Source organism: Homarus americanus, unplaced genomic scaffold, assembly GCF_018991925.1.
Source record: "Homarus americanus isolate GMGI-L3 unplaced genomic scaffold, GMGI_Hamer_2.0 scaffold10933, whole genome shotgun sequence".
In the NCBI taxonomy this organism is placed as follows: domain Eukaryota; kingdom Metazoa; phylum Arthropoda; class Malacostraca; order Decapoda; family Nephropidae; genus Homarus; species Homarus americanus.
Genome location: NW_024751034.1, coordinates 31,166 through 47,101, shown reverse-complemented (window position 1 = coordinate 47,101; position 15,936 = coordinate 31,166). Strand labels below are relative to the sequence as shown.

Sequence of the window (15,936 nt, the reverse complement as noted above, 5' to 3'; positions counted from 1 at the left end):
TCTGGTAGTCCCCAAGGCACTCTGGTAGTCCCCAAGACACTCTGGTAGTCCCTGGGACCTTTATACAGCTCGTTGTGGGAGTTATAATTAATAGAAAAACAAGTAAATACTTTCAAAATATTTTATTATTTCGTAACACTGCAAGTAAAATAGTACACTTTCAAGCTTGTAGTCTCGTAACGAAACAAGTAAATGAGAAGGAGAGACAACAAGTAATGGGTAGAAATGAGTTGAGAAAGCGAAGATAAACACATAGAAAGAAATAAACAAGACAATCAGACACAAGGGACACAACATCAGCTCATATACAATAAGGTCAGCGACACCTCTCTCTATGAAACAAATGCCTGTCAGATGAAACAATAAGGTCAGTGACATTTCCCTATAAAACAAATGCCTATCAGATGAAACAATAAGGTCAGTGACATTTCCCTATAAAACAAAAGACTATCGGGTGAAACAATAGACTCGGTGGTTTCTCCTTATATAACAAAAGACTATCTGATGAACATAGCTTTCACACCTACCAATGATCACCTTATACATAACAGACTTCCATCTCTATATAGTTCATTATATGGAAGTTTTACATCTAACAGACCCTCGATATAATGGACTTCCATCTCTATTTAGTTCGTTAGATGGAGGTTTTACTATCAATCTCTTTCCCCCTCCAGGTCTTGTTATAGGTAAATATATATAATATTTATATATATTTATCGACGTCATCATAACAAACACCTATTTTAATTGGAATATAGATGGTAATGTCATCTCTGTGCCTTTGTCATATTAAAAAAAAAATTTAATATCTCACTGATTTATATGTAAAGAATATAAATGACATGAAACAAATAACAAAACAAATGAGCATCAGATCCTCTTCCATTACCATCTCAATCCCTTTCAGAAAAAAAATTGTGTCGTTTATTGTTATCCAAACCCATTCACATCAAAACAAGTGAGACAATCAACAGAAATTAATGATAAATTATGGATATGAACGTTACTTGGATTTCATGGATAAATTGTGGATATTTGACTTTTTTTTTCTACAAGGAATGTCAGGGAAGAATGTGTTGGTAGTACCTCAGGTGATTACTTCACTTAACTGGCTATAATTGACAAAACTATATAATTCCTGTCACTTTGGATTAAATAGGCTTTTGGAAGGGAGTACCACTTAATTTTATACATATAATCGTCACATAATTCATACAGAACTAAATAATCAACATCAGTTCCGATTAAATACACATCACGCCGCCACAACACTCGACAAGCCGCCAAGTCGATACTCCGGAGCGTCCATGTTGCTACCCATACACTCACACACGAACCTCAATACACTCTAATTATACCACACACACGAGCCTCAACACACTCTAATTATACCACACACACGAGCCTCGACACACTCTAATTATACCACACGAGAGAACGTTCCCTTACTACCCCTAGGCTGGATGAGATGACGACCCCTTGGCTGGATGACATATTAATGTTTCTTATCTAAATATTATCTCGTAGTGTTGAGATTCATTTGACCTGATAAATAACGTAAGAGTCGACTTTGCACTTCATCCTTTCCTCTGTAAATCTGTCTCTCTCTTTCTGACTGACTCTAACTCAATGGCCCTCTCTCCATCTTCCTCTCAATAGCCCTCTCTCTCTCTCTCCTTCTCACAGTGGACCTTTCTCCCTCTCCCTGTCTTTCTATCTCTCTCTCTTCCTGTCTCTCTCTCTCTCTCTGTCCTTTTGACAATGCGTCTATCCCTCTCACAAACCCCTCTTCTACCTCCCTATCCCTCCCTCTCACTAGCCCCCTCTCCCTCCCTCTCGCTGCCACACTCCCTATCCCACTAGCCCCCTCTCCCTCCCTCTCGCTGCCACACTCCCTATCCCTCCTTCCGTCCCTCTCACTAGCTCCCTCTCCCTCCCTCTCATTGCCACACTCCCTATCCCTCTTTCTCACTAGCACCCCTCTCCCTCCCTCTCGCTGCCACTCCTCTCTATCACACTCTCTCACTACCCTCTCCCTCCCTCTCGCTGCCACACTCCCTATCCCTCTCTCACTAGCCCCCTCTCGCTGCCACACTCCCTATCCCTCCTTCCCTCCCTCTCACTAGCCCCCTCTCCCTCCCTCTCACTGCCACACTCCCTCACACACCAACATGTGCCCCTTGTGTCATACTTTCCAAGAAGAAAAAACCAAGTCATATATACAGTGGCTATTCATTCTCAGATCCAAAAATTCGTTTATCCACTAGGGTAATGGAGGCCACCCACCTCCTCCCTGTGGCCCTGAAGACTGCTATGTGGCCCTTGAGTCTTCTGTGTGGCCCTGAAGACTACTGTGTGGCCCTTGAGTCTTCTGTGTGGCCCTGGAGTCTTCTGTGTGGCCCTGAAGACTACTGTGTGGCCCTTGAGTCTTCTGTGTGGCCCTGAAGACTACTGTGTGGCCCTGGAGTCTTCTGTGTGGCCCTGAAGACTACTGTGTGGCCCTGGAGTCTTCTGTGTGGCCCTGAAGACTACTGTTTGGTCCTGGAGTCTTCTGTGTGGTCCTAAAGACTTCTGTGTGGCCCTAAAGACTTCTGGGCCCTGGAAAATTCTGTGTGGCCCTGAAGACTTGTGTGTGGCCCTGAAGACTTGTGTGTGGCCCTGAAGACTTGTGTGTGGCCCTGGAGACTTGTGTGTGGCCATTAAGACTTCTGTGTGGCCCTGGAGACTTCTGGGTGGCCCTGAAGACTACTGGGTGGCCCTCCTGTGTGGCCCTGAAGACTTCTGTGTGGCCCTGAAGCCCTGAAGACTTCTGTGTGGCCCTGAAGACTTCTGTGTGGCCCTGAAGACTTCTGGGTGGCCCTAAAGACTTCTGTGTGGCCCTGAAGACTTCTGGGCCCTGGAAAATTCTGTGTGGCCCTGAAGACTTGTGTGTGGCCCTGAAGACTTGTGTGTGGCCCTGGAGACTTGTGTGTGGCCATTAAGACTTCTGTGTGGCCCTGGAGACTTCTTTGTGGCCCTGAAGACTTCTGGGTGGCCCTAAAGACTTCTGTGTGGCCCTGAAGACTTCTGTGTGGCCCTGAAGACTTCTGTGTGGCCTTTAAGACTTTCAGCACTATGGGCCATGTACACTTTGACCACTATGGGCCATGTACACTTCCACCACTATGGGTCATGTACACTACCACCACTATGGGCCATGTACACTTCCACCACTATGGGCCATGTACACTACCACCACTATGGGCCATGTACACTTCCACCACTATGGGTCATGTACACTTCCACCACTATGGGCCATGTACACTACCACCACTATGGGTCATGTACACTACCACCACTATGGGCCATGTACACTACCACCACTACTTTAGGAAAATAAGCACTCAGATGATTGGTCCATTACTATGCATCATATCACATAATTGTGCTTCAACTACGGATTAAATTCACTTAAACATTAGTAATTTGTCTGGTCTGTTTTTTTTTTTACGTTTTTGTTGCTTTGTTTTTATTTACAAATGTCAATACGATGAGCAGTGATCCCGAGGCTTGTAGGTCATAAGCTCGAGAGTTCCGGTGAGGCATCTCGGCCCGTTCCTGGTTATGGGGTCTTAGTCGTCACAAACTGTATTTTATCTACGTCTCCACTTGAATTTGTTTGTTTGTTCGTAATATATATATATATATACACAGTACAGGAATGATCATTAAAATATATAGTTTATTTATGTTTTAAATCTCTCTCTCTCTTTTTCTACGGCCAAAGACGCTTCTAGGATCAAGTTTACGTCAATACACCAAAATATATAGTGAGCTTGCTATTATTTCTCTGTCTCTCACTCCTAGGATCAGTTGCCTTCAATACACCAACTCTTGGGAAGCACCATTCATAATCAGTCCAAGTATCTGGCAATAATACTCATTTCTTTTGTTTTTGACCGTACAGGAATTTTATCCACGGTGAAATGTCCGTATGATAAATCATCTCTCTCTTTGAATCCATTTAAGGGGGTTTCTACATCTAATGAACCTCGATATAATGGATTTTTTATCTAGTTCGTTAGGTGGAGTTTTCATATCTAACAGAACCTCGATATAATGGATTTTTTATCTAGTTCGTTAGGTGGAGTTTTCATATCTAACAGAACCTCGATATAATGGATTTTTACATTAACATAGTCCATTATATAAAGGTTCATAGTTGAGTTTGTTATTGAATGCCTGTAGAAAGTCCATCGATGTGTCCAAGTTTGCATTATCTTCCCAACGAAACTCTGACTAGACGTTGCCATTTCCAGACAAGTGCATACAGACGCACACGGGACAATAGTGCATACAGACGCACACGGGTCAATACACATGGCCCTAAACGTCATACAGACAAACAACAAACACACAACTTGCTGCTCGTAAAAACAAAAACAATAAAACGGATTTGTAACATCGAACCATAATACTGATAAAAAAAAATACCGAGTAGAGACGTTTTCCCTCGGCGTTTAGAACACGGGTCTCATACAGAGGTGATTTCCCTTTAGCCTTGTCAACATAACTCGATAAAAATTACTGAATAAGGTAATATAAGTGTTGCCAATACTGGTTGATATAAAAGAAATGCATTGGAAGAAACGGTTAAGTTGCACCACCACTTTGAGCATTATGTATCTGCCATTGCCACCTTTCTTGATATTGTTCCTTGCAATATCACCATTATCACCCAATAGTGTTCCTTGCAATAGAACCAATATTACCACCAAACTAGTTATCCGTTAATGTTTCTTGCACCATCTGCTAGTTCAAATACCATCACCAAACTAGCAATCCATCACTTATTCTGCACCATCTGCTAGTTCCAATACCACGCTTCAAGCTAGTAATCCATCACTGATTCTGCACCATCTGCTAGTTCCAATACCACGCTTCAAGCTAGTAATCCATCACTGATTCTGCACCATCTGCTAGTTCCAATACCACGCTTCAAACTAGCAATCCATCACTTATTCTGCACCATCTGCTAGTTCCAATACCACGCTTCAAGCTAGTAATCTGTCACTGATTCTGCACCATCTGCTAGTTCCAATACCACGCTTCAAGCTAGTAATCCATCACTGATTCTGCACCATCTGCTAGTTGCAATATTGTTACCGATCTCGATATTACTTCACAGCGTCTGAATAGCAAGACCAACAAAAACGTCACTAATAGAAAGTTGTATGTCACGATCATCACAACAACACCATTAGGGATCCTTATGTAAACAGAGTAAATGCGTCTTTTCACTGGCACAAGATGGCGCCACCTGTAACCAAACACTACACCTAAATCTACGGCGGTTAATTACTATTTTCCTGACACAAATATCGTCACAGTAGAAAAAAAATGGTTATAACGTAAAATAAATTCCGTTTGGGGTCAGTAAGTACGGCGGTGAACTCATCAATGGCCGCCACGACACATCATCAACTAGAAAGTTTATCTACACTGCACACAAACTAGTGAATATTGTAACACTATTTATAAAGTACCAATAAGGCCAGTCTCTCTGTCTGCAGCCGAGACTTCCAGCGGTTAAAGAAACTATCGTGTTTTTTCTCGTCCGTTTACTTGGGCGGCTCGGGTTCGGGCGAGCCTCGCGTCAGAGATGGCTTCTTCAGGACGCAAGGTTTGACCCTAACGGGGGGTTTTAGCGCCGGCGTCGACCCGCCCGTCGATGCCGCCACGGCCTGGAGGTAACGGGCGGTCAGCTTTGGAGTCGACGGAGCCGCGGTCACTTCCTGCGGCTTGTCCGACGCCGATCCGATCTCGACTGAGACGTCGGAGGAAACTTCGGCGCGTTCGCTTCGCATCTCCGAGTCCAGCCGTTGCATCACGTCGTCTAGACTCCGCACGATGCTGGAGACCGACGACTCCTCCGCCTCCGTTATTCTCAACTCCGTGGCGTCGGCGTTTCTCCGAGTCGGGCCGAGGGACGACGTCACCTTGACCGGGATGACGGTCTGCGTCTGGGCGTCCGTGCTGTAGCCCCCAAAAGACTTGAGGGCCGGAGTCTTCTTCAACGTGCACTGACTCTGTTTGGCGAAGACCTCGCCCGCGGTCATGTCAGGAGACTGGGTGCCCGGCGACGAACCTCCGGACGAGGAAGAACTGTCGTAACTCTTGGTCTCCCGGCGGAGGTGAGTGCGGCGTAACCTGGGACTGACGCCGCCCTGTTCTTTGGGGGAAGACGACAGCGGCGCCACCGGGAGATCCATCACCAGGTCGGGGGCCCCGGCCACGGGCTTGGCCTTGCCCCGGCGTTCCCAGAGCGCGCGAGGCGAGGCCGAGGAATAATTGAGGCGTTCGTCGGAACTGCCGGACGAGAGGTCGGAAACCTGCGAAGGGCGTCGCGGCCTCTGCTCCCACGAGTTGCCCTCCGCCCGCTCCACGACCTCTTCCCCGACTTGTGGCGTCCTGTGGCCCCCACTGGAGGAGGCGTTGATCGTCCCGACTCTTAACTGCTCCATGTCTTGGCTCTTCTTAGGCTCCTCCATCGGTTCTTGGTCATTTGTCTTCTCCACCAATGAAGGGGCCATAAGCTGGGTCACCGACTCAGCGTGGGGGCCCGCAGTGTGCTGGGGGGGAGAGGGTGGTGGGGGGGAATTGGGGGAGGAGGAGGCAACACCTCTAGTTTCACCCGACAAGGTGACCTGCAGAGAGCGTTGACCACTGATGCACTCCTCGCCCTGCTGGTGAGAGATGAGCCTCGTTAAACACGACAACCGCCGCCCACGAGTCATTAAAACTCAGCCAACCACCACACACAGTCGTCAAACACCTTACAACACTTTAACCTCTCAACTACCCAATTCAACCTGGCTAATCACCTCAAACCACACATCAGTTAATCACTACAACAGAGGTCCATCATGCTCGACCATTGCCTAACACCCTGACACCTTATCCTGTGGTGTAATCTGGCCCTGACGCCTTATCCTGTGGTGTAATCTGGCCCTGACACCTTATCCTGTGGTGTAATCTGGCCCTAACACCTTATCCTGTGGTGTAATCTGGCCCTGACACCTTATCCTGTGGTGTAATCTGGCCCTAACACCTGACACCTTATCCTGTGGTGTATCTGGCCCTAACACCCTGACACTTAACCTGTGGTATAATCTGGCCCTAACAACCTGACACCTTATCTGTGGTGTAATCTGCCCTAACACCCTGACACCTTATCCTGTGGTGTAATCTGGCCCTAACAACCTGACACCTTATCCTGTGGTGTAATCTGGCCCTAACACCCTGACACCTTATCCTGTGGTGTAATCTGGCCCTAACACCCTGACACCTTATCCTGTGGTGTAATCTGGCCCTAACACCCTGACACCTTATCCTGTGGTGTAATCTGGCCCTAACACCCTAATCCACAAGAATAAACCTAACCTAACGGGATTAACTAATTATAAACGTTAATCTGGGGATTTAGGATTAACTATGGGGTATGGTCCAACGAGATGAATCTCGTTAACTGGGGTCTAATTAACTAGGTATTAACCTGATTTAACTGGGATTAATTTAAGAGAATTAACCTAATTTAACTGGGATTAAATCAACGAAGAACAGGTTAGATTAGTTTAAGTTAGGTGACAAAATTCTAGCCGACAAGATTCTGACAAGTAAATAATCAAAAGAAAAACTAAACTAAAGATGTGGAATTTGTATGAGTAACTATACATTGATATATAAACTGACTCATTTTTCCACTATAATAAATCTATCTCTTTGGCTTAAATATCTATATAGACTAAATAACTCAATTCTATTTCTCTGGTCTACACTTATATATAAACTATTAAATTTATATAAATGGTTTAATTTATATCATATAAATATAAATCTTTTGGTTTATATTATATACATATAAATCCTTAATCTAGTTATATAGATAAATCAAGTGGGTTAATTTAGATAATATAAACTCATAATTCTTCAGGTGAAATTCTATATACATTACCCATAGTTTGTCAGCAACCAAGAATTTTAACCTGATTTTTAACTATGGGTTTTTAACATATAACCTAACTCTCTTTTGGTCATTAGTAGGTAATAATATTTCTCTAGTCATAATGTTAATATCCCTCACAAAAGACTAATATTCCTCAATAAAACTCAGATAATATTTTCTAAAGTATTAAATACCTGTGGGTAAAAAAATGGAATTAAAACACCAACAAAAGGTCAATAATACCCACACAAAGACTATTAATACACACACACACACACACACACACACACACAAATCAACCTCACTCAAAAACGAAGATTAAAATCAAACTCATATTGAGAAAAAATATGTGGAAATGCATAAATAAACCTCAGGCCATTACACCATACTGAACAACTGCATCGATCGTAACTGAAAGCAAATTGGGTTAAGATAATTAGCCCCCACACACACAGTACAGAGTTAAGCGACTGTACACTCCACTAGGCTAATTTATCCTACGTAGCGTTGATATACAGCGAAACCTCGATATAACGGAGTTTTATGGACTTTTCTCTATATAGTTCGTTAAATGGAGGTTTTACATCTAACGAACCCTCGATATAATGGACTTTCATCTCTATACAGTTAGTTAAATGGAGGTTTCACATCTAACGAACCCTCGATATAATGGACTTTCATCTCTATACAGTTCGTTAAGGTTTCACATCTAACGAACCCTCGATATAATGGACTTTCCTCTCTATATAGTTCGTTAAATGGAGGTTTTACATCTAACGAACCCTCGATATAATGGACTTTCATCTCTATATAGTTCGTTAAATGGAGGTTTCACATCTAACGAACCCTCGATATAATGGACTTTCCTCTCTATATAGTTCGTTAAATGGAGGTTTTACATCTAACGAACCCTCGATATAATGGACTTTCATCTCTATATAGTTCGTTAAATGGAGGTTTCACATCTAACGAACCCTCGATATAATGGACTTTCATCTCTATACAGTTCGTTAAATGGAGGTTTCACATCTAACGAACCCTCGATATAATGGACTTTCCTCTCTATATAGTTCGTTAAATGGAGGTTTTACATCTAACGAACCCTCGATATAATGGACTTTCATCTCTATATAGTTCGTTAAATGGAGGTTTCACATCTAACGAACCCTCGATATAATGGACTTTCATCTTCTGTTAAATAAGGGTTTCGCTGTACACCAATCAATACAAAATTAAACACTTCCAATACTATATACTTTAGATCCTAATTTGACTCAACATTAATACTTTGGACACTAATTTGACACAGGGCCTAATAATTTAGACCCTAATTTGACACCAAACTCAATACAATAGAAACTGATTTGACACAATACCTAATAATTTAGACCCTGATTTGATTTTAGAATCTAATTTGACACAAGACCTAATATTTAGACTAATTTGACACAAAACCTAATTTTTAGACTCTAATTTGACACAAAACCTAATTTTTAGACTCTAATTTGACACAAAACCTAATTTTTAGACTCTAATTTGACACAAAACTCAATATTTACCAAAATATATAAACACAACGATCACATAAATCACCACGACATCTATACACCCATAGGAACCATCAAGCTATAAAAGATGACGTTATTGCTCTTCACTTAGTTTCAGTTATTGATTGATTTTTTGGGGGATTTTTATTTATTTTTTCTCTTGGGTGAAAGAAAAAAAGTCAAGTGAAGGATCAGTCGGGTTTTTGGTCGTCCGCGCGGGGTGTAGTCACGGGGGGAGGATGGATCGTCTCGTACCCCCATTGGTGGGTCTTAGCTATGGGGTATCTTATCTAGTTTTAAAATCGCAGCACAATGGGTTTTTTTTTCTCTCGGTACAGTCTCTTATGTAGGGGTTTTGTATCTAACGGACCCTCGATATAATGAACTTCCATCAATACCCCATTAAATTGAGCTTTCACCGTCCAATGAAAAAATTCTCTCCTATACAAATTATTTCCGCACGACGTCAATATTATCGTCACTACACAAGGGATAAAGAGCTAAAATAATCACCTCTATTTAGGCTTAACGTTCTGACCCCAGACCACGTCTTAAAGGACGACATTGGAGCGAGTTATTACCGTTACCCTATGTATGTATGTATGTGTGTATGTATGTATGTGTGTATGTATGTATGTATGTATGTATGTGTACAGCAAGAAATAAAGTGTGAAATAGGGGAGAAATAGGAAGAAATGAAGATGGAAATAGGAAGAAATAGTAAAAATAAGTCAAAAGAGATGAAATAAACGAGAGAATTGGCAACAGTAATTACCAGAGGACAGAGCAGAGTACGAAAAGACGATGAGTAACTGATTAGGACGTCAATCTGGCCAGAATAAGTGGACGGTTACGATTAGACGAATCTGCAATAAGGTCGGTGACTGATTAGACGCCAATCTGGCCAGAATAAGTGGTCGGTGACTGATTAGGACGCCAATCTGGCCAGAATAAGTGGGTGGGGCGACAATAAGTGGACGGTGACTGATTAGGACGCCAATCTGGCCAGAATAAGCGGATGACTGATTAGGACGCCAATCTGGCCAGAATAAGCGGACGGTGACTGATTAGACGCCAATCTGGCCAGAATAAGTGGACGGTGACTGATTAGACGTCAATCTGGCCAGAATAAGTGGACGGTGACTGATTAGACGTCAATCTGGCCAGAATAAGTGGACGGTGACTGATTAGACGTCAATCTGGCCAGAATAAGTGGACGTGACTGATTAGGACGCCAATCTGGCCAGAATTGGACTGATTAGACGCAATTGGCCGAATAATGGACGGGACTGATTAGGACGCCAATCTGCCAAGAATAAGTGGACGGTGACTGATTAGGACGCCAATCTGGCCAGAATAAGTGGACGACTGATTAGACGCCAATCTGGCCAGAATAGGACGGAGATTGACGCAATGGCGAAACGGGAGAGACGATCTGGCCAGAATAGTGGACGGGACGATAGACGCAATTGCGAATAAGGGACGATTAGACGCATTCCAGAATAGTGGAGACTGATTAGGACGTCAATCTGGCAGAATAAGTGGACGGGACTGATTAGGACGCCAATCTGGCCAGAATAAGTGGACGTGACTGATTAGGGACGTCAATCTGGCCAGAATAAGTGGACGGTAACTGATTAGACGCCAATCTGGCCAGAATAAGCGGACGGGTGACTGATTAGACGCCAATCTGGCCAGAATAAGTGGACGGTGACTGATTAGGACGTCAATCTGGCCAGAATAAGTGGACGGTGACTGATTAGGACGTCAATCTGGCCAGAATAAGTGGATGGTGACTGATTAGACGCCAATCTGGCAGAATAGTGGGGACAGACGCAACTGGCCAGAATAAGTGACGGTGACTGATTAGACGTCAATCTGGCCAGAATAAGTGGACGGTGACTGATTGCAATTGGCGGGCGATTAGGACCATCCAGAATAAGGAGACGATTAGAAATGAATAAGTGGACGGGACTGATTAGGACGTCAATCTGGCCAGAATAAGTGGACGGGACTGATTAGACGTCAATCTGGCCAGAATAAGTGGACGTGACTGATTAGACGTCAATCTGGCCAGAATAAGCGGACGGTGACTGATTAGACGCCAATCTGGCCAGAATAAGCGGACGGTGACTGATTAGGACGCCAATCTGGCGAGTGGTTGACGATTAGACGAATCTGGCCAGAATGGGCGTCCCAGAATAAGCGGACGGAGACCAGTAAGACGTCAATCCGCCAAAATAAAGTCCGTCAATGAGGACAAGACAATCCACTTCTCCTCCCCAAGGCCTCACTCACAGGGACGACTCATCCGACCAATCCAACCCCCACAAGAACGCCAACAGCACCTGGTCACCCATCCAAAGTACTAACCATACCGTCCGACGATCAACTTCTCCGATTGGACGAGAGGCAGTGTTTTCACCGTGGAATGGTCGTTGACCTATTTCACTCTCTCCAATCATATTCTCAACTATATTCAGCCAAGTGTCAATCCAGATGCAAAACTCCCTCCTGTTATAAAACGTGGACCCTGTATGAATGTACTGCAACTGTAGGTTAGTTCCCCCAATAGCTATGAACTATAATGTCTTGGGTTTTTTTTTTTAGGTTGAGATTATTAATTTTATCTGGTTTTGGTTTTAATCGTTCTCCAGTGATGGCAGGGTGGCTCATGCAGAACTTGTTGACACCGTATATTGTTGTATATTTTCTGTTCCTACCATACATACATTGTTCCTCTGTTTCTACTATATGTACATTGTTCCTCTGTCCTTAACACATACACACACACACACTGTTCCTACCATACACACACACTGTTTCTACCATACACACATTGTTCCTCTGTCCCAAACACACACACACTGTTCCTGCCACACACACACACACACACACACACACACTGTTCCTACCACCACACACACACACACACACTGTTCCTACCACACACACACACACACTGTTCCTGCCACACACACACACACACACACTGTTCCTACCACACACACACACACACACACACACCTGTTCCTACCACACACACTGTTCCTACCACACACACTGTTCCTACCACACACACACACACACTGTTCCTACCACACACACACACACACACACACACTGTTCCTACCACACACACTGTTCTTACCACACACACACACACTGTTCCTACCACACACACACACACACCTTTATACATGCACATTATACTCAAGGGGTTAAATAATTGTACTCACTGGGTTAATGCACTGTACTCTGAGGATGAGCATTGTACTCAAGGGTAAAACATTTTACATGGTTTATTGTACTCAAGGGACTAAATCATTGTACTCAAGGACTAAATCATCATACTCAAGGGCTAAATCATTGTACTCAAGGCTAAATCATCGTACTCAAGGCTAAATCATTGTACTCCAAGGACTAAATCATTGTACTCAAGGGCTAAATCATTGTACTCAAGGGCTAAATCATTGTACTAAGGGCTAAATCATCGACTCAAGGGCTAAATCATTGTACTCAAGGGGCTAAATCATTGTACCAAGGGACTAAATCATCGTACTCAAGGGGCTAAATCATTGTACTCAAGGGCTAAATCATTGTACTCAAGGGTCAAATCATTGTACTCAAGGGTTAAAACATCGGACCAAAATGTTAACACATCTTACTCAAGGGTTAATACACTGTACTCTAAATTAGCATCATCCTCAAGAGATTAAATCATCGGACTAAGGGTTAAAACATCGCACTCAAGGGGTTAAAACATCGACTAGGGGTTAAATCATCGTACTCAGGGGGTTAAATCATCGTACTAGGTTAAATCATCGTACTCAAGGGGTTAAATCATCGTACTAAGGGGCTAAATCATCGTACTTAAGGGCTAAATCATCGCATCTAAGGCTAAATTATCGTACTCCAAGGGCTAAATCATTGTACTAAGGCTAAATCATTGTACTCATAAGCAATCATCGTACTCAAGGGGCTAAATCATTGTACTCAAGAGGATAAATCATTGTACCCAGACAAATCATCGTACTCAAGGGGTTAAATCATCGTATTCAAGGGTTAAATCATCGTACTCAAGGGTTAATTCATCATACTCAAGGGGTTAAATCATCGCATCTCAAGGCTAAATCATCGCATCAAGGGTTAAATCATCGTATTCAAGGGGTTAAATCATCGTACTCAAGGGTTAAATCATCGTCATCTTCACCTCACCGTCATGTCATCTTCACCTCACTGTCATGTCATCTTCACCTTCACTGTCATGTCATCTTCACCTCACTGTCATGTCATCTTCACCTCACTGTCATGTCATCTTCACCTCACTGTCATGTCATCTTCACCTCACTGTCATGTCATCTTACCTCACTGTCATGTCATCTTCACCTCACTGTCATGTCATCTTCACCTCACTGTCAGTCATCTTCACCTCACTGTCATGTCATCATCTTCACCTCACTGTCATCTCATCTTCACCTCACTGTCATGTCCATCTTCACCTCACTGTCATCTCATCTTCACCTCACTGTCATCTCATCTTCACCTCACTGTCATGTCATCTTCACCTCACTGTCATGTCATCTTCACCTCACTGTCATGTCATCTCTTCACCTCACTGTCATGTCATCTTCACCTCACTGTCATGTCATCTCACCTCACTGTCACGTCATCTTCACCTCACTGTCATCTCATCTTCACCTCACTGTCATGTCATCTTCACCTCACTGTCAGTCATCTTCACCTCACTGTCATGTCATCTTCACCTCACTGTCATCTCATCTTCACCTCACTGTCACGTCATCTTCACCTCACTGTCATGTCATCTTCACCTCACTGTCATGTCATCTTCACCTCACTGTCACGTCATCTTCACCTCACTGTCACGTCATCTTCACCTCACTGTCATGTCATCTTCACCTCACTGTCATGTCATCTTCACCTCACTGTCATGTCATCTTCACCTCACTGTCATGTCATCTTCACCTCACTGTCATGTCATCTTCACCTCACTGTCATGTCACTTCACCTCACGTCTATCTTTTCACGTCATCTTCACCTCACTGTCATGTCATCTTCACCTCACTGTCATGTCATCTTCACCTCACTGTCATGTCATCTTCACCTCACTGTCATCTCATCTTCACCTCACTGTCATGTCATCACCTCACTGTCATGTCATCTTCATCCACTCTTAATCTCAATCATTCAACTTTCACAAAACTATAATTTATTAGCATACTTTAATTATGCTCACTCAGTTATGCTCCTCCAATCTACTATGCTCAATATAAAGTAAAATTATCACTCTTCAATAATGCTCACTCAGTTATGCTCCTCCAATCTACTATGCTCAATATAAAGTAAAATTATCACTCTTCAATAATGCTCACTCAGTTATGCTCCTCCAATCTACTATGCTCATTATAAAGTAAAATTATCACTCTTCAATAATGCTCACTCAGTTATGCTCCTCCAATCTACTATGCTCAATAAGTTTGTTTCTCCTATCTACTATGCTCAATATAAAGTAAAATTATCACTCTTCAATAATGCTCACCCAGTTATGCTCCTCCAATCTACTATGCTCATTATAAAGTAAAATTATCACTCTTCAATAATGCTCACCCAGTTATGCTCCTCCAATCTACTATGCTCAATATAAAGTAAAATTATCACTCTTCAATAATGCTCACTCAGTTATGCTCCTCCTATGCTCATTATAGACATAGTATCATCATCATCAACTCAAAAACACACACCATTTGCTTGGCCTATTGTTTAACACACAAGTGTAGTCATGCAAGCTGTTTTGTTTCGATAACACTGTCATCGGCTGCCGTCAACACCGATATTCTGAACTGTCTACTTGAGTTCACACTTAATATACACAAAAGTGCAATGAATGAGTGGAAATGTTATCTACTTAAATCACTGTTAAGTAATTATAAGTGACCATACTTATAAAAGTCAATTAATTAATTTTGATTCAATTCAGAAAAAAAAAGACTAATTTTGGTATTGTAATTTGATAGTACAAGTATATTATTTTTTGAAGTTATAGAAATGTATACTATAATTTATTATGAATTATAATGACACGCCTCCGAGAGTAGCTTTACCGAGGGGTCCGATGAATTTCAAAATAAACGCCTCGACTACTGCTGCCTCGGTGGTCAAAATCCGTCAGCCGTCAAGTCGAGTCACACAAAATCGTAAAATTATTCTCTGGGGCGTACGTGTGCGTCCCTAAGCTTTGTTTTATTATTAACTAGACTATTAATATTTATGTGACTACGTATCTATATGAATAAAAAAATAACGTGTAGACTAAAAAAAAAAATGCGAAAACACATTCATTACACAGTCATGAGAGGAGATGGTGAAAGGGGCTTCTCTAGG

At 42.7% G+C, this 15,936-nt stretch overlaps 1 protein-coding gene across 1 annotated transcript in view; it reads right to left on the bottom strand.

Annotated features, from left to right (window-relative positions):
• Positions 1–3,480: 3,480 nt before the first annotated feature.
• LOC121854524 (SLIT-ROBO Rho GTPase-activating protein 2-like) overlaps positions 3,481–15,936 on the bottom strand; it is a gene marked incomplete at its 5' end in the record, with an annotated part of 39,070 nt that continues 26,614 nt past the window's right edge. Inside the window, 1 exon segment of the mRNA XM_042349198.1 lies at positions 3,481–6,787. Within this exon segment, the coding sequence (XP_042205132.1) occupies positions 5,604–6,787 (1,184 nt within the window).